Raw genomic sequence first — 27,475 nt, 5'->3', positions numbered from 1 at the left:
CTACACGGTGGCCAAATTATGGACCAACCTCCCACTCACATTGTGGCTTACGGACAACAAACTCAACATCCAGAAACTTCTAAAAACGTTGCTGTTTGAGATCTAATTTCTGCCAGAGCAATTTGGTTGACATTGTGTCGGCTCGGATGCCCACGGGTCGCTATGCACTCGATTTATAAATGCAAATAGAATAGAGCAGAATAGAACAAACTTATTTACAATTTCACATTTTGGATGGCCCATATCTGTGTGTCCCCATCATCAGATGGATGAATTGCTGGTCCTTGCACGTGACTGGGTAGAAGAGGGCTCGTTCCTTTTCTAGGGTCTCTTATCGTCAATACACTGGAGTATCGGGTGTGTTGTTAGTTGGTTGCATTAGAGACCAGAACATGCCTGATAAGTATTACATGCCTTCTTATATGTTTTATTTTTCTGCCAGTGAGTTGTGCACCTGGGATTTATCCAAAATATTGTACTACCTTCAGCAGGCTATAGCCCAAATACCAAAGTTTAGAAAATGTATTCAAAACCTTAATGGACAAATACTTTCATTTGCAAATGTTACCTCCTGGAGCACTGGCAGCTACAGAAATAGAGAGTTAACAGGCAGGGCCAAAGTGCACTCCTTGCATCGGTTCTTAATGGAAAGGAGTGCTATTCTCCACTTTGAAGACATTAGGAACTTTGAGGTTGGCATAATGCATTTGCATTTATCTTAAAGAAAAACTATGGTTTTCAAGATGTAGCTGGTTTTGTGGTGTCTGCGCTATATTATTTCCTTCTGCTGAGCTTCGAGGTATAAAAAAAGAACCATACACTAGTCAAAATAAAAAAGCTGTTACTACGTCAAGATGTGCTGATGTGGTACTACAGAAAAGTGCTAATTCGCCTACTGATAATAGTAAATGTGCCAAGTCATGTAGGAAAAGGGAAAGTGGAATATGACGTTAGTGATGCATGCCATACCCCAGCCACTCTAACATCGCTGCAACTATTTAGTGCATGGCAGTATAAAACAATGGCAAGAAGGGAGTTATTGAAGCCCAGGAGTTCTAATAAATTAATGCTTCAAGTGGTGTGAGTTAAAACATGCGCTGCACACACCTAGCAGCCCTCTATTGATGCATGCGATACACGATGCTGCAACATGCCTTTATATTATATTTGCGAAAGGAGATTCACTTTCCCATTAATGTTCACCCTACCACAGGCTTTAAACATTGTTCCAAGAGCAGAGCTACAGATTGTCGCAACATCTTTTGACAGGACAAATGGAAGTGCACTGTACACTCACGGGATAGTTTGCTAGGTTTAGCGTGTGTGCTTTGTAGTGGAGAATGCACAAGGAATGCACGAAATGAACGTTTATGCTAAGATATTCTGAATGCAGAGATATGTGTGTGTATATATATATATATATATATATATATATATATATATATATATATATATATATATATATATATATATATATATATATTACCTACTGGCGGTCGCCAGTAGGTAGTTATAGTTAGGATTTTTTTCAATGTTAAATCTCAAAATTCTATTTGGAATAACTTTGGCGCCGGTTGACGAATCTGCCTCAAAATTTCCTCAAAATGGCCTCGCGGCGTTCCGGTCCTTCCCTGAAAGTTTGGGGGGGATTCGTCAAGCGGGGGCCGAGATAAAAGGGGGGTCCCAAAACGCGTTTTCCCCATGTTAATTTCCATAGGGCGGTCGATTTCACTTTTAGCCCGAACGGCTGAATGGATTTCCACCAAACTTGGCAAAATTGTAGGGACTGGTAGCCCGATGTGCCTTTGCTACGTCTCAAGATATGTGCTCCAGTGGATTTTGAGTAATTAAGGTTCAAAAAAATATATATATCTATAGCCGCGCTCCGGTACGCGCACCGGTACGCGCACCGGGCGCGCAACGCAACTTGCGGGCAAAAAAAAAAATCATTTTTTTTTTATTTTCGCGGGGGGAGCGCCCGGTACGCGCACCGGTACGCGCACCGGTGCGCTTACCGGGGAGCGTACCATGGGGAAAAAGAATGACAGTTTTAAAAGTAGCTGTTTAAAAAAAAAATGTTTTGTTGTTTTTTTTATACATACACATACATATATATAAATGCATATGCATATATATATGCATATATGTGTATATGTGTGCGTGTAGAGAGAGGTAGAGAGGTAGAGGTGTAGAGGTAGAGAGGTAGAGAGGTAGCGGTAGAGAGGTAGAAAGTAGAGAGTGAGTAATAGAGAGTAGAGAGTGAGTAGTAGAGAGTAGTAGAGAGCAGTAGAGAGAGTAGCAGAGAGTGAGTAGTAGAGTGAATAGTAGAGTGAGTAGTGGAGAGTAGTAGAGAGTGAGTAGTAGAGAGTGAGTAGTAGAGAGTAGTAGAGAGTAAGTAGTAGAGTGAGTAGTAGAGAGCAGTAGAAAGTGAGTAGTAGAGAGTAGTAAAGAGTGAGTAGTAGAGAGTGAGTAGTAGAGAGTGAGTAGTAGAGAGTAGTAGAGAATGAGTAGCAGAGAGAATAGTAGTGAGTAGTAGAGAGTGAGTAGTAGAGTGAGTAGTAGAGACTAGTAGAGAGAGAGTAGTAGAGAGTGAGTAGTATAGAGTAGTAGAGAGTGAGTAGTAGAGAGTAGTAGTGAGTAGTAAAGAGTGAGTAGTAGAGAGAGAGTAGTAGAGAGTGAGTAGTAGAGAGTAGTAGATAGTGAGTAGTAGGGAGTAGTGAGTAGCAAGTAGTAGGGAGTGAGTAGTAGAGAGAGAGTAGTAGAGAGTAGTAGAGTAGTAGAGAATGAGTAGTAGACAGTGAGTATTTGAGAGTAGTGGAGTAGGAGAGAGTAAGTAGTAGAGAGTAGTGGAGAATATTCCAAAGTTTGTCACAGCACCACTTTCACAATGAGTCCAATCAAATCATATCACTTAGAGTCCTTATTGAAGCGCTGAATCTTGGTGTATATTCAAATGCTTTTATTTTCCTTAAGTTTATGTACCACAGCCAGCCGAAACGTTTCGTTCTGTACAACAGAACTTCTTCAGGGCGTTCTTTTTTCCTTCAAGTTATGTCGGTATCCAGTTGTCATATAACTAGATATTTCTTCCAAATGTTAGGCGAGACATAAGTATATTCTTATTCAAAGTGACTAGGTATCAATTTTACCCACACAATTCGGGCAGACTTGAGTAATTTATAGCATCCTCAAAGTCAGTCTTTCAAAAATTCCAAAGTATAGGACATGATAATCCAAATCCAAATGTTTCTCAAGAAAAGTCATTTACAATCGTTCGGAATATCGGTGTTTGGGCAGATATGATCCAGGGACCCCCAGTATGCAAGGGGACTTAGTCCCCCCTCTGCAAACGCGCCAGTGGCCTGCATTGCAGAGAGGTGTAACAAGGGTGTGGCCTCATTACACTTCTCTGCAATGCAGCTCCCTCGCGCATACTGGAGGCACCTGGTGGACTAGTTGACCCCAGGGACCCCCAGTATGCAAGGGGAATTAGTTCCCCCTCTGCAAACGCGGCAGTGGGCTGCGTTGCAGAGAGGTGTAACAAGGGGCATAGTCTCATTACACCTCTGCAATGCAGCCCCTGGCGCATACTGGAGGTTCCAGGTGGGCTAATTGGCCCCCAGGGGCCCCCAGTATGCAAGGGGAATTAGTTCCCCCTCTTCAAACATGCACGGGGGCTGCGTTGCAGAGAGGTGTAAAAAGGGTTGTGGCTTCATTACACCTCTCTGCAATGCAGTCCCCTGGCGCATACTGGAGATTCCTGGTGGGCTTTCAGGTCTTATATAGTTAGGAATTAGCATTAAAAAAACCTTTGAAATTCACTGAAAAAACCATAGGTTTCACACCAGTTATAGTTAGGAATTAGCATTTAAAAAACCTTTGAAATTCACTGAAAAAACCATAGGTTTCACACCAGTTATAGTTAGGAATTAGCATTTAAAAAACCTATTAAATTCACTGACAAAACCATAGGTTTCACACCAGTTATAGTTAGCTGGACATTTTACTGACATAAAACCATTGAAATTCCCACGTTATAGTTAGTTGGACTCACTATAACTTGCGCGCCTGCAATGCACTGCTGATGACGTCACATATTACATCACTCATGACATGGTCAGTGACATCACTCATGACATCACTGATGACACCATCCAGTGAATGTGTGTCTTTCTGAAAAATAAATTTGTTTTATATATGTATTTGTAAAGGTCGATGGAAGAATAAATGTTTAAATAAGTGTGTAAATGGATGTTTTTTAAAAAAAAAATTGGTTGGTTAACTGGCTTATTAAGTGTATCTTAGTGAATACATAAATTAGCGAGTATTGTTTAAATATTTAAATGTTTGTATCAGTGTTTCTCTTTGTGTATAAGTGGCTGCAGGGGTTGGTGACTGACTCACTGTTTGCATGTGTTTTGAAGACAGCATATGTGCAGGACTGTATGGGTGGATGAGTGTGTGTGAGAAGTTGGCCTGGTATATAATGCTCACTAGTTCTAGTGATCACTTTGTACCATGCCAAGCAACCCTTATGATGATGGTTGTAATTCAACCTTGTAGACCAGTTATCCTAGTGGTAACGTGGACAAAGCAGTCTTAGGCTAAACTCTGAAAGGCATGTGAAGCCAGCTGTTATACCATACACAACCCCCTTGAATACCAAATGAAAGGGACACCACACAGATATATATTGAAAATATATATTGATTTATTAACTATTAAAATCCCCTGGACTCTTTATGAGCACAGAAGCACAAGCGTTAAATCACAAGACAGTTTAAAATACACAAAAGTTGCACAATATGGATGAGCCCTAGGGGCCACCTAAACCATATACTAAGAAAGTGGTATAAGAGATACCAGGAGGAAAGTGAAGAGGCCTAGGGCCTTGGGAATCGCTGGAGCTATTCGAGACTGGAGTTAACTAAGTCGGGAGAGGCCCACGGGACTCGGGTGCAGTGTTCAAAGTGCACGCACTTTCCAATACAAAGTCTATGGTGCGTAAAAAGTACAAAGTTAGAAAGTTAGGAACCTTCCGAGTGACCTACGGAGCTGAAACTTAAAACACAGGCCCTTGGGATGTGTACCAGTGCAGGAGCACCGGCGGAGCTGAGTTACCTCACCCACAGGAAGCGGGTGCACAGGGTCGAAGTTGTGTCGGGTTTCGTCACGCTGGTCGATGGTGCTTGGAGCTGAAGATGCTGCAGGCGGCTCGATGAGAAGAGTTCCGGTGGATCCAAGGGTGGATCTGAAGATGTGAAGACCTGAAAGCAGAGGGGACAGTGTTCAAAGTCACTAGCCAGTGACTACCGTGGAACCAGATTGGAACCAGGCGATGTCGGGTGCAAACAGGCGTTGTCGGGTAGCTTCTTTCTGCAGCCACGTGGATACCCGGGGTCGAGGACGTCCAGGAGTCGGTCACGAGCTGTCCCACGTAGGCTTCTCGCTGTTGGCGGTGTCGGCGACCTGATCGGAGCAAACAGGCCTTGGCAAATGCAAGCCACGCAGAAGTTGAAAGATGCTGTTCACTCGGACCAGTAAGGTCAGAGCGGGTGCTCCTTTTCACAGGAGCTTGGGTAGGTCTGGAGCAACCAGACCTGCTGTTTAAATCTTCGGGTTCGTCGCCAAGATGGCCGCTGACCACGTGGCTAGTGGCCGGGATGGCGCGTCGAGTGGCACAATGCAAAAGGGCCCCACGCAGATCGTGGAGATGCTGGAGGGCTGATCTTCGGTGCAAGGGCTGCTCGGTGGTGGGGGTTCTCAATCCCCAAAGCACAACGTCGAGGATGCCTAAGAAGCTGCGCAGTCAGCTTTTCGGGTGTCTTCCAAGAGATCCGGTCCCACGTCACTCGGTGCCTCCACGGGTCCCTTCTTTGCAGGGACTGTGGATCGGGCTCTGAGAGGTCTGGGAATCTGGGTCTTGTCGGGCTCTGGGCTCGGGCTCCGGCGGGAGGTGGCGGCAAAGCAGACGTCGAGTTGCTGGTTGGTACCTGTGTTCACAGGGTGGTCACTCCTTGGCCACAAGGGAGATTCTCTTCAGTCTTCTGTGCAGCAGAATGTCGAAGTCCAGTCTTCTTCTTAGTTTTAAGTTGATTTCGGGATGATCTGCTGTGCAATGGCACTGCTCCCCCTCTTATTCCAATCTAGGGGGTGGATCACCTACTAGGTCCCTCCTCTGGGAGGAACCAGGAAGGGGGGCGGTTACACCCCCTTTCCTTTGTCCAGCTCCGCGCCAGGACTGGGGCTGGAAGGCCCCAGAACCGGTTTGGGCTGGCCTATGCACGGGGACACCTTGTGTGCCCCGGGCATGTCTGATTCTATTCAGCCCTGTCCTACCCAATACACAAAATCCTGTCTGGGGTGGTGCTCGCACCTCCCAAGGCAGGAAACCCTTTGTCCAGGCCACCATCTGCCGAGTTTCGGTCAGCAGCAGGAGGCCAGACTTGTGTCTGTGGTGGCAGCGTCCATTTTGTGAAGCTGAGGCTCTGTTTAACTTTAACCGGGGTTAAGGCTACATAGATGTCGTGTCCCTCTAGAAGGGTGGAATGCTATCCCCGTCGCCAGAATTGGCGAGGGGATAGTATTCCAATTCGTATGACACCTTACTCAACATGTTTTGATAAAGCCAACCAAAGATAGCATATAACCGCGAGGATTATAATGCACTTAAGAGTATATGGTATGGCAATATCCCGGAACAGCTTAGGGAGTGGTTCCCGACAGCTGCAGACAGGCTCAGCTCACGCTAGAGCACAATCTCACATATTTCCAAGCACTCTGCCTCCAGGATTGATGAGGCCTTCCATAGGAGTGGCTGATAGGAACATATGTGTCCAGTTTAGGGTTAGATATAGGGATTCTATATCTAAGCAAGAGGTGATTACACCAACTTACCCCAGCTGAGTGATCAGCCAGTTGTGTCAAATATGGGGGCCAGGCCAGGGGTGGCACAATACATGCTGCAGCCCCTGGTAGGCCTTGGCTACACCTATGCCCTGGGTACCTATGGTACACTGTTACAGGGGCCTATAAGGTGAACCAATTCCAATTGTGTTATGCACCTAAGGTACATGGAGTCCATTTTAAGGAGAGAGCAATCAGCCTGGGGCCCTGAATAGCAGGATCCCAGGCCAACTAAGTCAAAAACCAGCTAAACACCAGGCAAAAAGTTTGGGGGTAACCATAGTCAGATATCCACCTTCCTACAGTGTGTATATGTGTGTGTTAGTGAGTGAATGACTGTCTCACTAGTGTCTTCATTAGTAACGACATATGTTTTAATCTAGTATATGTGAGTATTGATGTATATAAGTGAGTATAGTATATATAGTGAGAGATTGTAGGAGTTCCTGTTTAAATAAGTATGTGTTTCTATAAGTGATTGTTTAAGAGAGTAAGTATGTGTAAGTTTCCTTAGAAGTAAGGTGGTAGTGTGTGTATAAATGTATATGCAAATAAATGAAAGTTCAATAGTTTATTTGCATGTGTGAGTATGTGTGTGAGTAACTTTTGGATGACTGCTGATGTGTAACAGGATGTATAGGTGTATCACTACATATGATGAGTGAGTATATATATGAGTGACTATATAGAACTGTTGGTGAATGAGTGGATGTGTATATAGATGGTGGAATTACTGAATTGGTTGTTGTTACTGGTTTGGATATCTCCATTTTTATGAAAATGTTTGTTTCAATTTTTGAATATGTGTTTCAAGCGTTACATTAAACTGAAATTAGGTCTGTCACTCTGTCACAAGGATGGTGTCATCAGTGATGTCATGAGTGATGTCACTGACCATGTCATGAGTGATGTAATATGTGACGTCATCAGCAGTGCATTGCAGGCGCGCAAGTTATAGTGAGTCCAACTAACTATAACGTGGGAATTTTAATGGTTTTATGTCAGTAAAATGTCCAGCTAACTATAACTGGTGTGATACCTATGGTTTTGTCAGTGAATTTAATAGGTTTTTTAAATGCTAATTCCTAACTATAACTGGTGTGAAACCTATGGTTTTTTCAGTGAATATATATATATATATATATATATATTCACTGAAAAAACCATAGGTTTCACACCAGTTATAGTTAGGAATTAGCATTTAAAAAACCTATTAAATTCACTGAAAAAACCATAGGTTTCACACCAGTTATAGTTAGCTGGAAATTTTACTGATATAAAACCATTGAAATTCCCACGTTATAGTTAGTCGGACTCACTATAACTTGCGCGTGCAATGCACTGCTGATGACATCACATATTACATCACTCATGACATGGTCAGTGACATCACTCATGACATCACTGATGACACCATCCAGTGAATATGTGCCTTTCTGAAAAAGTAAATATTAGTGAGTAATGTTTAAATATTTAAATATATATATTAGTGTTTTACTTTGTGTATAAGTGGCTACATGTGTTGGTAAGTAGCTACATGCGTATGTATATGGGTTATTAGATGTTTCTCTTAGTATCAGTATGAGTGTCTATATGGTTTGGTGGGGGTATTACTTAGCACATAGATGCATGAGTGACTGACTCTCTGTTTCTATGTTTTGAAGACAGCATATGTACAGGACTGTATGGGTGGATGAGTGTCTATATGTGTTTGTTAGTGAGTGAATGACTGTCTCACTAGTGTCTTTATCAGTAACTACATATGTTTTAATCTAGTATATATGAATATTGATGTATATAAGTGAGTATATGTGAGAGTAAGAGATTGTAAGAGTTCCTGTTTAAATAAGTATGTGTTTCTATAAGTGATTGTTTAAGAGAATAAATATGTGTAATTTTAAATAGAAGTAAGGTGGAAGTGTGTGTATAACTCTATATTCAAATAAATGGATGTCCAATAGTTTATCTGCACGTGTGAATATGTGTGTGAGTAACTTTTGGATGAATGTCGGTGTGTAACAGGATGTATAGGTGTATCACTTCATATGATGAGTGAGTATATGTATGAGTGACTATATAAAACTATTGGTGAATGAGTGGATGTGTATATAGATAGTGGAATTACTGAATTGCTTGTTGTAACTGATATAGGTATCTCCATTTTTTTAAAAATTTCAGTTTCTATTTTTGAATATGTGTCTCAAGGGTTACATTATAGTGAAAGGAGGTCTGTCACTATGTCACAAGGATGGTGTCATGAGTGATGTCACTGACCATGTCATGAGTGATGTAATATGTGATGTCATCAGCAGTGCATTGCACGCGCAAGTTATAGTGAGTCCGACTAACTATAACGTGGGAATTTCAATGGTTTTATATCAGTAAAATTTCCAGCTAACTATAACTGGTGTGAAACCTATGGTTTTTTCAGTGAATTTAATAGGTTTTTTAAATGCTAATTCCTAACTATAACTGGTGTGAAACCTATGGTTTTTTCAGTGAATTTCATAGGTTTTTTAAATGCTAATTCCTAACTATAACTGGTGTGAAACCTTTGGTTTTTTCAGTGAATTTCATAGGTTTTTTTAATGCTAATTCCTAACTTTTTATATAGACTCATACCTATGTGTTTTTTAGTGAATTGCTAAAGTATGTTTTTGTAAAAATGAACACTATAATGTATATTGAGATAATATTTTTAATTTAAAATATTTTTTTTTATATTTCGCTTTCGGTGCGCGCACCGGTGCGCGTACCGTCAGCGCACTAACAAAAAAAAAGAAAAAAAAATGAAGGAGGGACTGTGTAATAGATAGTAAGACAGATAAAAAGTGTAAAAGGAAGTAACTGAGAAAAGAAAAATGAATAAGGGAGCAAAAGAAAGAAGAAATAGGAAGAAGACTAAAGCAGAGGTTAAGGGAGATTGTAAATGGATGTTGAAAGTAAAAAGAAGGACAGTTAAGTATGGGAATGTCAGGTAGTGACGGAATCAGAGGAAAAGAATAGCAGTGATTGAGGGAAAGTAAATATCAGTGAATATAAGTAAAAAGGGGTGAAAGAGGGTACATGTAAGTGAATAAGGGTAACACATGGGGAGTAATAGAGACAAACAAGAGAGAGAGTAAAAGAAGGACTGTCACAAAGGGACTAAGTGAACCAGTAAAAAAGGTAAGTGAAGGAGTGTGCATAGGCAGAAGTACTGAAAGAAATTGAATGTGGTCGGAAGTAAACATGGAACAAAAGAATAAGTGAGGGAAGCAAAGTAAGGAAATAGGGGTGCGGTAGGGTGACAGAAAAATAGTGAAAATAAAACAAAAGGTGATAACAAAAAAGATTTTGTAAACACACTTACCATATAATCAATGCAAACTTGTATCTATGAAAGATAAAAGAAAAAACACGTTATAATTTCTTAAAAATATATAATAAAATAGAAACAACAGTTCATGAGGTTTAAAAATCTACAAAAGTTTACTAAGAAATGATGCAATAGTGAAGGATACAAAAACAGAAAGAAAGTAATGTAGAAAGAGAAAAAAAAAGGAAAAAGAAATAGAAAGAGAACAAATTCCTAAAGGTAAATAAGATACTAAAAGAATGTAAGATATCAAATCAAAATCAGTAAAGATAAGAAAATAAAAGAAAAATGAGTGAAAAGGAGAGAAGTCTGATTGAGAAACTATAAATAAAAAAGAGGAATAGAAGATGATTGAGAGTGAGTGAAGTAAAGTAACAGAGTGAAGGGATGAAAGGAATGAAGTTAGTATAGAACGATGGATAAAACAGGAGTGAGAGAGTAAGTACACAGAAAGACAAAAGGAAGAACTAAGTGAACTACAGTACAATGGATGCGAAAGAAAAAAAAAGGAGAAAAAGAAAGAGAGGGTTAGGAAACTAAAGCAGTGGTACTGTGAGAATATGAAAAAGATAAAAAGTGGTGGAAGGAACAGAGGAAATGCAGACAGTTCCTATTAGATTAAGAAGTTGTGAATGAAGTGCACTAAAGAAACAGCAATGAAAAAAGAGTGTAAATTAGTAAAGAGAGGTAAATAAGGGTGAAAAAGAAAATGAGTATAAGACAATGTGAACACAATATAAATTACACAATGCAAACTACACAATAACTTCTACAATATGTTACATTATTTATTTTTGCTGTTCTCAGAATATATTGAATTTCACTTAAATTAGTGAGATCAAAGTCTTCATCATATAACAGCGGGAAAAAAAAAACACAATCTAAAAGATTGTGTTTAAAAAAACCCATTCAAACATACATCTCATATAAGTACACTAATCTTTGATTCACTTACTTTTCCGTGAGACCAAATTGCAGATAGTGAAGGTCCTTTTGGTGGAAAAAAGTCTGCTGTGCTCTATAACTTCCATTTCATCGACTTCCTATGAAAAAAGATCTAACAACATCATATGTTACACTTTCCTCACGGCCAATTTGTGTCAGATATATCAGTATTTTTTACTTTGAGATCCACTTAAAGTATCTACATGAGATTGCAGATAGTGAAGGTCCTTTTGGTGAAAAAAAGTCTGCTGTGCTCTATAACTTCGATTTCATCAACTTCTAACAACATCATATCTTACATTTTCCTCACGGCCAATTTGTGTCAGATATATCAGTATTTTTTACTTTGAGATCCACTTAAAGTATCTACATGAGATAAATAATTTCAAATATTAGATTAACTAACTAACTAACTAACTTTTATTAACTATTCCCGTCTTCAAAGGCCAATTCCCTTTACTAAAACTTTGGTTTTAAAAACACTAGATAAGAATTTGTAGAGTCATAAGGCAAACGTTGTTTATAAGTTAAATGAGAATCATTGCAGTAACTCCATCCATTTTCAGATTTTAAGTAGCATGTATAATGTCCTGAGGTGGTCGAAGATCCATCATGATAAATAATAGCTTCAGTTGTAAAGGTCCTTCCAGAAATTGATAACTGAGAAGCCACAAAATTTTTGATAGAAGTTGTCAATTTAGTTCCATCAGGTCTACATCGTTGGAAAACTAAAATAATATACTGCCCATACCTTTGTATAAATAATGTGGACAGCATTGTACAGTTACATTGGGTACACACCATATTATGATCTGCTGCTTTAACTAGATTTTTAAAAGACACTGATTTACAGTCTGGTAAAGTCAAATATATAAATCTTTCAGTGTCTATTGTAGTAGTACTTGATAAACTACAATTGTGGCAGTCATGCTGCCATTGATAAGAAAGACTGAAAAGATTATCTACATCTACACCTTCATCTTCCAAAACACCAAACATATACATTAAAAATTCCTGACAATCCTGCTGAATGTTCTGTGAAAATTTATCTTGACCAGAACACAAATCTAAAATATTTCGAATTTCTGTTACACTTTCTATTTGTGCTGTAACACTGCTACATTTCTGAAACACAGAATTCAATAAACCACACAATCTTTGATCCCGATTTTCAACAATCTGTTCTTGTAAACTTTTAAGAAAAAAAACAACATTAACCACTACATTAGCATAGCAGTTGACACCAGAACTGTTTTCAAACTGAAATCCAACAACATTTTCTCCACAATTCTTTTTCTTCCTGTTTTCAATTACAGTTTTCTCTACTTTTTGTCTTTTTGCAACTACCTCACTACAATTATCCTCATTTCTTCTTTTTCGGCCTACCACACGTTTTTCAAACAGAGGATATTGAGGCAAATGTGGAGCATACTCTCTTCTTAACCTATTGTATTCTTTAACACAATCTAGATCGGCAGAAATCTTTGTCTCATCACACGCAATCAAGTACAATCCTGATAAAGTTCTGACTCGAGATAATGCCACATATGCCATACCCTCTTTAAACACAGATCTTCCAATGTTCACCAATGCACTATCTACACTTAAACCTTGAGATTTATGAATTGTCACCGCATACGCCAAACAAACAGGAAACTGTTTTCGGCGAACATATAAGTCTTTTACAAGTAAAAATCTAGCAGAACAACGACTTATTTGTTGTACTTGTTCAATGCCATCAAATTTTATTTTTAAAAATTCAATTCCATCTCTATTTCTGTAATTCACAAAATCAACAACATAACCCATTGCTCCATTTACCAGACCGCTTTCAACATTTAAATTCCTTCTCAAAATGATACGACAATTTAAACACACATTCAGAGTCTTTTCAAAACCAGCTGTTTTTGAAATACTTTTCTCCAATGAATGCAATTTAGTTTTCAAATTTTCTGACAAAACAATTGTTGCACCCATATGCTCTATTTTATCTATTGCTTCCAGTTTCACAATCTCTTCATTTTCTAAGTCTAACATTTTTTGATTGAAGATGGAACATTCTTGCAGAGTTGGCATCAAACATATCCCAGATTTCTTCTCAGTCATTTTTTTAAAAATATTCTCTGGAAGAATGTTTTCATTTGCATACAAATTTGAAATTAATCGACTATGCAAAGCTTTTTTCCCTTTCTCAGTCATTTTTCCAATTCTTACATCTTGTAGAATATTTTTATAATCTTCATCCTTGGCCTGTCGCATATTTTGAAGCAGTTCAGCATATTTAAAATTTAGCCATATATTAACATTTCCAATGCTTCCAAGGGACTTCCTGGTATCTTCATGCGTGAGCATTTTAAACACTGGTTGTCCTTTTACTGGAGTCAACTGCAATAGATCTCCAAAAACAATAATGTGTTTTCCTCCAAATAACACATCATAGTCTGTTTTAAGAATTTCTTGCATTCTCAAATGCACAAAAGCAAGCATTAGATTTGAGACCATGCTTACTTCATCTATGATAAGAAGTTTCATTTTCTTCAAGACTCTTGAAACTTCAGAACACGCATCTCCAGATAGCTTGTTGTAATGCAATTTATTATCATGTTCAACTGGCAGCATCAATAAACGATGTAGAGTAATCCCTTTAATGTTATGTGCTGCCAGACCAGTTGGAGCAGTTACAACACAAGACAGTGGTGAATCAGTCCTTTTCTGCAGATAACTTGCAACGGCTTTAATTAGAAAACTTTTTCCTGTCCCCGCTTCTCCACTTACATACAGTCGGACAGGGTCAAATAATATACATGAGCACTCTTTTTTCTCATGTCTGAATCCATGTTCAATCTGCTCTGTGACTTCATCATATATCTTTTTCTGCTCAATGTTTAGTTGCGTTACCAAATCTTCTAAGTTAACTCCATCCTCTTGAGCTTGTTCCATAGCTCTTTCCACCTCATCCATGGCAGTGGCAGCTTCATTTTGGATAATTGGTCCTCCTAGTGGATCCTGGCTCAATGAAGTAGAACTCTGACTATCTTGAGAACTGTTTCTAGCTATCTCTTCAGCAATTGTGGTTTCTTGCTCCATTTCTTCATTCAACATTTGCAGATAATTTAGAAAAATAGGACATTCTATGGTATCCTTAGTTGCATTAAAAGAGTCTTCATAACAGAGAAAATCTCCAAGTAGTTCCTCTTCTGTACGCCATGGCTTAAAGAGTTGCAAAAGAGCTAAATAGTAAAATTCTCTTTTGTCTGGAACTTCACAACTCAATTTTCGATGATTAATCAAATGGCCTTTTTTCTGCTTCACTAGACATCCTTCATAGCCAATGAGTGCATATTTTCCATTATTGATATCTTCTGTGATGTTCCTCTTATAACTGTAGTTTTGAAGAACTTCATACAAACATGTGTTCTCAAGGTGAGTACTTCTATTTGGATAGTATGTATCCAACATATTTGTCTTCAAAATATCTGTACTGTTTGGTTCTTTTTCCGCCAAATATTCAATTTCTTGTACAGATTTCAAAACTCGGTTTCGTGTTGCAGCAAGACCAAGACTCACCCAAATGATTGTTCTTGATTTGGCATAGAGACTTGCTGATGATAACCGATCAGAACATTCATATGCTCCAATTTCTCGATGCGACAACATCTTCAGACTGAAACTGTATAATTTCTTGCTTAGACTCTTTTCATGTGAAATGTCCTCCCACATTTCCTTCAGTTCTGTCTTTTCTTTTTTGGTGATGTAAGATGTCACATATCGAGCCACAGCAATAGAGTTGTCAGCAACGAACTGAATATCCATGTTAGCATTCCACATGGACAAAATCACTGGGTTGTAATCGTTGATGTACTTAGATTCTTCATTTCTTTTCAAATTATATGTGTTTTTGGGAGATTTTCTCGTCACAGTATGTCGTAGAGATGACATCAAATTATTTACTCTTCCTTTAGAAATCACTGGTCGAGGAAATGCAAAACGACATTTCGTGTAGTACTTTTCCTTGTTTTTAAATTTTCGACGACAGTACTTTCCACAACGATGAGATTGAAAACGTAAAACTTGTTGCCTTAAATTGTTTTCTTCAGTAGATTTTGGAACAGCACATGTTGAATACTCTTCAATGAAACTCATCACTGTTTCATCTGAATCTGATCCAAATTTGGGTGCATCTTTAATCCACAACAACATATGTATATGAGGAGCACCTCTCGCTTGATATTCCTTCCTCCAAAAGAAATCCAAAACCTCTCCAAGGGGAGGATTTTTTTTGTTGGTAATAAAAGACATCATAGCTTCAAATCTATGATTAAAATATCTGCAAACATTCACTGGATCTAAAGAACACAGTTCTCCTGGTGTTTTCAATTCTATATTTGGTATGTTTTCATTTGCCTCTCGTAGAAATTGAAGTAAATCGTCCCAGGCATACTCAGCACAGCTAAGAGTGAGGAACCATGTAGGAGTTCCTAAGTTTCTTAGCATACATTTCAATTCTCCATGACGACGAAACCAATACTCGTTGGTTCCACGTTGACATGCCATGAGATTGATTAGCTGAGATTCCAAAATACTGTCTTGCAGATTAACTTTCTCCATAAAGTCCCTTGCACATACATTTTGCAAATGAGGTCCACTTTTTAATATATGATTAACTGCATAAGAAAGCCCAGACAAATCACTTTCAAACAGTAGATGAAATAAATATGGAATGCATTGACGAAACCTTGGATCTTCTGCATATAATCTTAGAGTCCGGTATTCAGCTGCAGGAATTTGAACTGGTCGATCATCATATCGTCCACCACAACCTGTTGGAAATAATTGTGGAAAACAACGAGCTTCCAAACTTTCTTCCCATACACTAATGGGACTTCCTTTTGCTGCCTTCATTTGAAACAAGTCAATTGCATTTCCCATTACTTCTTTGGAATGCAAAGGATGAACAGTATAATGTTCATATATTTCTTCAGTTCTAGACACATCAACTTTTTCAATTTGACCAACTGAAGAATCACTATCTTCTTCTGTAGCTGTTTCCTCTACTCCAACACTTACATGTTTGTAGTACTCATTGTTTTTAACTAAATACAACGTTGCCTTCTTGACTTTTTTAACATCCACTAAATCTTGCCAAATTTTCTTACTCTTTGTTGGAACCCCATTAACTAGAATAACTAAAGGATCTTCTTCTACTCTTTCTACACCAATTGTATTAATATTTTTCTTTACATCTAGAGGCAAATAAACAACTCTTCCCTTTAATCCTCTCAGTAAATCTGATGGAGGCAATTTCCCTGTCTTAGGCTCCATGCGAACAATAGCCTGAAAAGGATGGACACATTGAATCAAAATAGATTCATAAGTATTTAGATCCATCAATTCAGAAGGAATATCTATCAACTGAAGATTATTATAAACTGCTCTTGCAGGCATTCTATTTTCATTTAATTTTTTCAAACAATAAGTGCAAATACGCTGATCCAAACTCAAATCAAAAGAATTCTCCACCAACAAATAACTTACAAAATCCTCCCATTCACTATTATTTTCCAATTCACTTTTTGCATATAAATCAACTAACCTAGTCTGAATTTTATAATGAGTCCGTCGACAACACACACAAGTTACATTAGGCCTCTCACTTGATTTCACCTTAAACTTGATAATTTCCTCATCAAACTTTTCAATACTTGAAATTTGTCCATTATCTTCTGCATTACCATCCATTACTATATCTATTTCTACACTGTCCTCTTTGTTCCCAAAATAACAAAACTCAATTTCTTCACAAATAGTCTTCACATCCACTTCAGATCCATGCAAAAGAGCACTATTTAACTGTTTAAGCTTAAGTGCAGGACTTTTTGCATAATACAACTTCCTCACTAATTTCCTTACGTTATTATGATGCACTGCTAACATCCTAAAATGATGAAAAACACTCCGACAAACTTTTCTAGAAAGACATGCTAGTGAATGCCCTTGCAAACCTGTGCTTTCTCTCACTCTGCAAGGATCTAACTCTTGCAGGATCTTCATTTTTTGTTTGAGACTTTTTTTACTATATGTACGTAAGAAATTTCGAAGCAAATCAATTGATTCCTGTCGCACACTACAAATACTACTGCATTTCCATGTGTACACTGGACCCTTAGTACGTCTCCCTAAAACTTCATCAGCTAAGACCTCTTCTGCATCTCTAGATACAAGTTTCTCTTTTTCCATCACACAACTATCTTTCACCTCATATGCACGACCACTGGTGTCAACTGCATGCACCAAATCATTTTCCTGAAAGTAACTCTCCTCATTAAAAAAAGGCTCAGAACTTGAACTATGCATCCATTCACCAGAAAATACTTCACAAAAATTACTCCGATTAATAATTCTTTTCCATCTACTGTTCGATTTGAAAACATCCATTGCCTTATTAAGTATCCTAATTCTATTGATTATTAAAATAAATAATTTTTTCTTAACTTCAAAAGCCTGATCAACAATCTTTTCTACACTTTTCTTTTTCTTGTAAAAAGCAGCTTTTAGTTTACTTTTCTTTTCATTTTTTAGCAAATTTAAAACTACCCTATTGCGAAACATTCGCCTACGAATGTCCCTAAAAACATTTACCCTTCTATTGCTAACCATTCTCTTCTCTCCTGGTCCAATGGAAACATTTTTTGTGGGCTTCTCTTTCCTTTTTAGATTTGTTGACTTTTTCTGTATATTCACATTAGCAATTTCATTTTTTTTCCTACGACATATGTTGCGAAGAAAAGACTTAATTGGCTTACCAGAAGCTTTTCTGGTGTTTTTTGAAGTAGTTGTTGAAGAGGATTCCATAAACTCTGTTGTTGATGTTCTCCTTTTCCGTATGGTATTTTTGATATTTCTTTGCCTTGAAGGCATTTTTGCTTCCTTTTCAGAAGTTGATTTGAATCTGTTGTTCTGTTAAAAAAACACATGAAAGACCACTATTAGCAAACAACAAAGTAATGTTAAAAAGCAAACAATATAAACAATAAATTGCAACATATTTAAGTTTATACAATAGCAACACATGGCTTTATTTTTAAAGGCCTTGCGCCACCAGTGCGTCACTTATTACCCATGTTTAAAGTCAAGCATCAGCTGCACATGGCATTCATAAATAAGGGCCAAATGCAAATACCAATCAATTGCACCCAAAAATCGATTTTTCAATAACATGTAAGAAACACTGCGCAAAACCTAAGTACAACCACTCAATATCATCAAACAAAGTCAGGGTCTGATTTATAAAGGCCTTGCGCCACCAGTGCGTCACTTATTACCCATGTTTAAAGTTTTGCATCGGCTGCACATGGCAATCATAAATAAGGGCCAAATACATATACCAATCAATTGCACCCAAAAATCGATTTTTGAATAACATGTAAGAAACACTGTGCAGAACCTATGTACAACCAATCAATATCATCAAACAAAGTCAGGGCCTTATTTATGAAAGCCTTGCGCCACCAGTGTGTCACTTATTACCCATGTTTAAAGTCATGCATCAGTTGCACATGGCAATCATAAATAAGGGCCAAATACATATACCAATCAATTGCACCCAAAAATCGATTTTTCAATAACATGTAAGAAACACGGCGCAGAACCTATGTACAACCAATCAATATCATCAAACAAAGTCAGGGCCTTATTTATGAAAGCCTTGCGCCACCAGTGCGTCACTTATTACCCATGTTTAAAGTCATGCATCAGCTGCACATGGCAATCATAAATAAGGGCCAAATACATATACCAATCAATTGCACCCAAAAATCGATTTTTCAATAACATGTAAGAAACACGGCGCAGAACCTAAGTACAACCACTCAATATCATCAAACAAAGTCAGGGCCTTATTTATGAAAGCCTTGCGCCACCAGTGGGTCACTTATTACCCATGTTTAAAATCATGCATCAGTTGCACATGGCAATCATAAATAAGGGCCAAATACATATACCAATCAATTGCACCCAAAAATCGATTTTTCAATAACATGTAAGAAACACGGCGCTGAACCTAAGTACAACCACTCAATATCATCAAACAAAGTCAGGGCCTTATTTATGAAAGCCTTGCGCCACCAGTGCGTCACTTATTACCCATGTTTAAAGTCATGCATCAGTTGCACATGGCAATCATAAATTAGGGCAAAATACATATACCAATCAATTGCACCCAAAAATCGATTTTTCAATAACATGTAAGAAACACGGCGCAGAACCTAAGTACAACCAATCAATATCATCAAACAAAGTCAGGGCCTTATTTATGAAAGCCTTGCGCCACCAGTGCGTCACTTATTACCCATGTTTAAAATCATGCATCAGTTTCACATGGCAATCATAAATAAGGGCCAAATACATATACCAATCAATTGCACCCAAAAATCGATTTTTGAATAACATGTAAGGAACACTGCACAGAACCTAAGTACAACCACTCAATATCATCAAACAAAGTCAGGCCTTATTTATGAAAGCCTTGCGCCACCAGTGCGTCACTTATTACCCATGTTTAAAGTCATGCATCAGCTGCACATGGCAATCATAAATAAGGGCCAAATACATATACCAATCAATTGCACCCAAAAATCGATTTTTGAATAACATGTAAGAAACACTGTGCAGAACCTATGTACAACCAATCAATATCATCAAACAAAGTCAGAGCCTTATTTATGAAAGCCTTGCGCCACCAGTGCGTCACTTATTACCCATGTTTAAAGTCATGCATCAGCTGCACATGGCAATCATAAATAAGGGCCAAATACATATACCAATCAATTGCACCCAAAAATCGATTTTTGAATAACATGTAAGGAACACTGCACAGAACCTAAGTACAACCACTCAATATCATCAAACAAAGTCAGGCCTTATTTATGAAAGCCTTGCGCCACCAGTGCGTCACTTATTACCCATGTTTAAAGTCATGCATCAGTTGCACATGGCAATCATAAATAAGGGCCAAATACATATACCAATCAATTGCACCCAAAAATCGATTTTTGAATAACATGTAAGGAACACTGCACAGAACCTAAGTACAACCACTCAATATCATCAAACAAAGTCAGGCCTTATTTATGAAAGCCTTGCGCCACCAGTGCGTCACGTATTACCCATGTTTAAAGTCATGCATCAGCTGCACATGGCAATCATAAATTAGGGCAAAATACATATACCAATCAATTGCACCCAAAAATCGATTTTTGAATAACATGTAAGGAACACTGCACAGAACCTAAGTACAACCACTCAATATCATCAAACAAAGTCAGGCCTTATTTATGAAAGCCTTGCGCCACCAGTGCGTCACTTATTACCCATGTTTAAAGTCATGCATCAGTTGCACATGGCAATCATAAATAAGGGCCAAATACATATACCAATCAATTGCACCCAAAAATCGATTTTTGAATAACATGTAAGAAACACTGCGCAAAACCTAAGTACAACCACTCAATATCATCAAACAAAGTCAGGGCCTTATTTATGAAAGCCTTGCGCCACCAGTGCGTCACTTATTACCCATGTTTAAAATCATGCATCAGTTTCACATGGCAATCATAAATAAGGGCCAAATACATATACCAATCAATTGCACCCAAAAATCGATTTTTGAATAACATGTAAGGAACACTGCACAGAACCTAAGTACAACCACTCAATATCATCAAACAAAGTCAGGCCTTATTTATGAAAGCCTTGCGCCACCAGTGCGTCACTTATTACCCATGTTTAAAGTCATGCATCAGTTGCACATGGCAATCATAAATAAGGGCCAAATACATATACCAATCAATTGCACCCAAAAATCGATTTTTGAATAACATGTAAGGAACACTGCACAGAACCTATGTACAACCAATCAATATCATCAAACAAAGTCAGAGCCTTATTTATGAAAGCCTTGCGCCACCAGTGCGTCACTTATTACCCATGTTTAAAGTCATGCATCAGCTGCACATGGCAATCATAAATAAGGGCCAAATACATATACCAATCAATTGCACCCAAAAATCGATTTTTGAATAACATGTAAGGAACACTGCACAGAACCTAAGTACAACCACTCAATATCATCAAACAAAGTCAGGCCTTATTTATGAAAGCCTTGCGCCACCAGTGCGTCACTTATTACCCATGTTTAAAGTCATGCATCAGTTGCACATGGCAATCATAAATTAGGGCAAAATACATATACTAATCAATTGCACCCAAAAATCGATTTTTCAATAACATGTAAGAAACACGGCGCAGAACCTAAGTACAACCAATCAATATCATCAAACAAAGTCAGGGCCTTATTTATGAAAGCCTTGCGCCACCAGTGCGTCACTTATTACCCATGTTTAAAATCATGCATCAGTTTCACATGGCAATCATAAATAAGGGCCAAATACATATACCAATCAATTGCACCCAAAAATCGATTTTTGAATAACATGTAAGGAACACTGCACAGAACCTAAGTACAACCACTCAATATCATCAAACAAAGTCAGGGCCTTATTTATGAAAGCCTTGCGCCACCAGTGCGTCACTTATTACCCATGTTTAAAGTCATGCATCAGCTGCACATGGCATTCATAAATAAGGGCCAAATACATATACCAATCAATTGCACCCAAAAATCGATTTTTCAATAACATGTAAGAAACACTGCACAGAACCTAACTACAACCACTCAATATCATCAAACAAAGTCAGGGCCTCATTTATAAAAGCCTGGCGCCACCAGTGCATCACTTATTACCCATGTTTAAAGTCATGCATCAACTGCACATGGCAATCATAAAAAAGGCCAAATAAAAATACCATTCATTTGCACCCAAAATCGATTTTTAAATAACATGTAAAAAACACTGCGCAGGACTTATATACTAACATACAATTTCACTTCTAAAACATAACTATCTGCTTCCAAATATTCTCCATAGAGAAAATAAATCTCTATCTAAATTAAATGAATCATTACTTACCTTTAGAAATGCTTTTGGAGATTGAAAACAGTGTCAGACACACACACCAATTTTTCTTTAGCAGAGGAGAAGGTGTGCTCTCAATACACTGAAACCAAGACTGGCATAGAAAATCTCTATCTTTGTACACATATGCCTTAATTCAACCAATGAAAACTCTTCCCTCACTATTTTCAAACCAACACCCATCCCCCTCTCAAACCTTTCTATCTGTTACCATAGCAACTCCCTCCTAACTGAACTCTAAGGTTCAAAAGTTTATCTTACAATGTTGCAAATTAACTCAGCAAGGATGTTTGACCTGTCAATACAGCAGCCTATACAGGGTATTTTTGCTTTTGGTGACTTTTTTTAAACCATTCAAATTGCTTCTTTCACACAACATAACCATACACCCTAACTTTCAGTTTTCAACTATCTGAATCCACCAATCATTGCTAGTGATTCAAGAGCACAGAAACTCCACAATTATTTTTTTGTGAACTCCTACTGTTCCAACTGCCATTTCATTCCCACACTTCATCTGACTGGACCAGAACCTTCTCACATCATGTACTCTGTTTGGGTTATTGGACATAGCTACATCCACTGGGCTCAAAGGTATGCAGCTAGCAGAAATTTTCATAACCTTGATTTATCAAATGTGGAAATCAAGTGGATTGGCCACAGAGGATTAAAATGTCACCAATTGATACCATTGGTGAAAACCTTTTTGCATCTGCCAGAACCTGACCTTATAATTGTGCACTGTGGTGGAAACGATCTAGGCACATTAACTGGGGTAGGTCTGGAAATGCTATTAAAGGACACCTTTCATCAATTGATGATACTTTTTCCCCACACTGCCTTGGTATATTCCAATATATGCCAAAGACAGAAATGGAACTGGTCCAACCAATTTGGTCCACAATTTGAGAAAGCACGGAAACATGTAAATAAATCTGTTTCTGCTTACATGAGAGACTATGGAATGGGTTCATTATACAATAATAACTTGCGTTACAACATGCAAGACATCTACAGAGGAGATGGAGTGCACTTCTCAGATGAGGGGAATAGAATATTCCTCCTGAATTTAAGAATGTGTATTGGAACCTACTTGTAGGTACCTAAATCAACCACAGAACCCAAAAGCTCTTTTCAGAGCTACCCTAACTCTGATCATTCAAAGCGTTTATTTTTTTCTAACTTTTTTCACTATTTTTCACCAAAGTACGCTTTCGGGTACGCTTAAAGGTGCGCGCACCAGGCGCTACCCCCGCGAAAAATTAAAGAATTTTTTTTTTTTTTTTAACGTTTATGAGCCTCCTAAGCCCCCCTCAGAAAACCTAGAGGGTCAAGAAGTCTCTACAGTTCCCCCTTCTATCCATTCCGAACATTGTTTACCCTCCATCTTGTGTCTCGATTGTTCCGAAACACAAAATGGAGGACTCCCGTAACGCTGCCAGTGCGCGTAAAGGAGCGCGCACCCCTAAGCGCTCGTTAAAAAAAGGTGGGAAAGTAATTTACGGAAAACCCAATGGAGACACTTTCATCAAATATAGAATACGCCCTACTACATAGCAGTCCCTACCATTTGCCCAAATTTGGTGAAATTCCATTGAGACATTTAGGCTACAGGCCTGTCTAAATATCCTGAGGTAAATTACATGACAAAAACACACTTGTAATGTTAGAATTTACAACCAATTAAAAAGTATCTCTCATTTTCTACGATTATTTCCTGACGTTTGATTGGTTAAGTACAACAATATATATAAAAGAAGAGAGGGAAACACAGCCATTTTGACTACTGCTTCCTGAAGTACACTTGAAAACAAATTTCACTGACAACTTCAACTAATTTCTCTAAGGTAACTTCTAATTATGGAAGTATATTGTACACGTTAAGTTTATTTCTTAAAAAATATTCTGTTAGTGATATGCTATCCCTCTTTAATAGTTAGAGATAGAGATAGACTTCTCTGTAATAGTTATGGATTGAGTTAGGCTTCTCTGGTATACTAGCTCTACTAATATAGTTAATTTATATGCAATTTTCAGAAAGAAAATGGAAGGAGAAAATAAGGCAAATGATACTTCTATCAAAGTAAAGGTGGAAAAACCAGAAGATGAAAAAAAAGAAGTTGATTTCATGGATGACTCTTTGGATGAACAGTTTATAGAATGTTTGGAAGAAATTGAATCATGTACATATAATTATGAGGAAATTCCGGACAATATTATGTTAGAAATTTTATTAAATTATGAAAAAGAATCAGAGGAATAAATTTATCTTTAATAATTTCAATTGTTTCAGACAATATTCTTTTTTATATGTAATTCATGAAGTATTACCAAAAATGTTTAAAATATAAAGTGAGACTTATAGTATACTGTTCAACTATTTTTCTGTTACATAGTAAGTTTACTCATAGTTACTACCTTTCTCCCACTATATTATCTCATATGAATATTTTACACCTCATTTTCATAAGTGAACAGGATAGACTACTCATGATCCCCTAGAAATTCTCAGGGAGTGCTTAAAAGATCTGTTTCTCCTTTCCAGACAGACTATATTATGAATTCCATATACCACAAAAAATACAATAACAACATGCAAGATGTCTACAAAGAAGATGGTGAACATTAAATTTAAGTCTCTTCATTAGTACCTACATGTAGGTACTTACATAAAATAAAAAAATAAAAAAAAAAACAATTCATAAACATACAATTTTTGAAGTGATTATTTTTCCATAGTACCCTCCTCGATACGCTCCCCGGTGCGCGCACCAGGCGCTTCCCCCGCGAAAATCGAAAAAAAAAAAAAAAAATTTGAGGCCCCGCGGGGCCCTTTAATGGCCCCCATATCAAACCTAGGGGGTCAGGGGGGGTCTACCCTGCCCCCTTATGGTCAATTCCACCCTTTGTTTTTGCCACCTCTTATGACTAGATTTTACCGATAGACAAGATGGCGGCCGCTCCGGACTGTTTAGAATGTTTACAGACAACTGAGAGCCAATCAGCTTCCTGCGCGCAAGTCGCGTGTCGCGCCGGGAGCGCTCACGGGTGCGCGCACGGGAGAGCGCCTATAGATATATATATTTTTTTGAACCTAAATTACTCAAAATCCACTGGAGCACATATCTTGAGACATAGCAAAGGCACATCGGGCTACCAGTCCCTACAATTTTGCCAAGTTTGGTGGAAATCCATTCAGCCGTTCGGGCTAAAAGTGAAATCGACCGCCCTATGGAAATTAACATGGGGAAAACGCGTTTTGGGACCCCCCTTTTATCTCGGCCCCCGCTTGACGAATCCCCCCCAAACTTTCAGGGAAGGACCGGACCGCCATGAGACCATTTTCCTGAAAATTTCAGGCAGATTCGTCAACCGGCGCCAAAGTTATTCAAAATAGAATGTTGAGATTTAACATTGAAAATTATCCTAACTATAACTACCTACTGGCGACCGCCAGTAGGTAATATATATATATATATATATATATATATATATATATATATATATATATATATATATATATAGGGAGACTGGAACTGCCTTGCACCCCTCTAAGGAACTGCGAAGGAGTGGGGCCCACCATCCAACCTGGTTTGGGGCATCACTTGTTGCCTGAGAGGCCCTATCACTGTATGGGCATTCATGGAGGACTTCAACTCCCAAGATGCAGCAGCCTGAGGGGTGGAGCGCGAGATGTCCTGCAGCCTCGGAGGTGGAGGAGGGGCAAGTAACCACCTGACTGGGAGTGGCCGCAATAACAGCTTAAACACCAGCAGATCCCCAGGACATTGTTTTAACTTTTGAAACGGGCACTGAGGAAGCTATTAAAGCGAAACGCGTCTGCCTTGCGTTTCATGGTTGCTGTACATAGAGCGCTGGTAATTAATAAAGTCAGCTGCAGTTTATCCCGGAGCTGTCTCGCTCTTTTGTCCTTACCTGGAGAAAGACTGGCTGTTGTGTGTTGCCAGCTTGCAGGTGCTGGCTTTAGCGAGACGCCCTCTCGTTCTGGAGTATCACGGGACACCTGCAACCCATGGTTGAAGTAATATATATATATATATATATATATATATATATATATATATATATTCACTGAAAAAACCATAGGTTTCACACCAGTTATAGTTAGGAATTAGCATTTAAAAAACCTATTAAATTCACTGACAAAACCAGTTATAGTTAGCTGGAAATTTTACTGACATAAAACCATTGAAATTCCCACGTTATAGTTAGTTGGACTCACTATAACTTGCGCGCCTGCAATGCACTGCTGATGACGTCACATATTACATCACTCATGACATGGTCAGTGACATCACTCATGACATCACTGATGACACCATCCTTGTGACAGAGTGACAGACCTAATTTCAGTGTAATGTAACGCTTGAAACAAATATTCAAAAATAGAAACAAACATTTTCAAAAAAATGGAGATACCCAAACCAGTAACAACAACCAATTCAGTAATTCCACCATCTATATACTCATCCACTCATTCACCAACAGTTCTATATAGTCACTCATATATATACTCACTCATCATATGTAGTGATACACCTATACATCCTGTTACACATCAGCAGTCATCCAAAAGTTACTCACACACATACTCACACATGCACATAAACTATTGAACATCCATTTATTTGCATATACATTTATACACACACTACCACCTTACTTCTAAGGAAACTTACACATACTTACTCTCTTAAACAATCACTTATAGAAACACATACTTATTTAAACAGGAACTCCTACAATCTCTCACTATATATACTATACTCACTTATATACATCAATACTCACATATACTAGATTAAAACATATGTCGTTAGTAATGAAGACACTAGTGAGACAGTCATTCACTCACTAACACACACATATACACACTCGTCCACCCATACAGTCCTGCACATATTCTGTCTTCAAAACACATACAAACAGTGAGTCAGTCACCAACCCCTGCAGCCACTTATACACAAAGAGAAACACTGATACAAACATTTAAATATTTAAACAATACTCGCTAATATATGTATTCACTAAGATACACTTAATAAGCCAGTTAACCAACCATTTTTTTTTTAAAAAAACATCCATTTACACACTTATTTAAAAATTTATTCTTCCATCGACCTTTACAAATACATATATAAAACAAATTTATTTTTCAGAAAGACACACATTCACTGGATGGTGTCATCAGTGATGTCATGAGTGATGTCAC

The 27,475-nt window shown here is 38.1% G+C and overlaps 1 protein-coding gene across 1 annotated transcript in view; it reads right to left on the bottom strand.

Moving 5' to 3' along the window:
- Positions 1-22,341, bottom strand: part of LOC147662754 (uncharacterized) — a 31,526-nt gene extending 9,185 nt beyond the window's left edge. Inside the window, exons 1-2 of the mRNA XM_086950922.1 lie at positions 22,237-22,341; positions 12,524-18,166 (exon numbers count right to left, since the gene is read on the bottom strand). Coding sequence (XP_086807048.1) covers positions 12,524-18,127 — 5,604 coding nt within the window. The 5' untranslated portion in view covers positions 18,128-18,166; positions 22,237-22,341. The remainder of the gene's footprint in view (positions 1-12,523; positions 18,167-22,236) is intronic.
- Positions 22,342-27,475: the final 5,134 nt, after the last annotated feature.

Source organism: Lissotriton vulgaris, unplaced genomic scaffold, assembly GCF_964263255.1.
Source record: "Lissotriton vulgaris unplaced genomic scaffold, aLisVul1.2 SCAFFOLD_2638, whole genome shotgun sequence".
Classification (NCBI taxonomy): Eukaryota; Metazoa; Chordata; class Amphibia; order Caudata; family Salamandridae; genus Lissotriton; species Lissotriton vulgaris.
The sequence above is the reverse complement of the archived record's forward strand: the minus strand, read 5'-3'. Positions and strand labels throughout refer to the sequence as shown.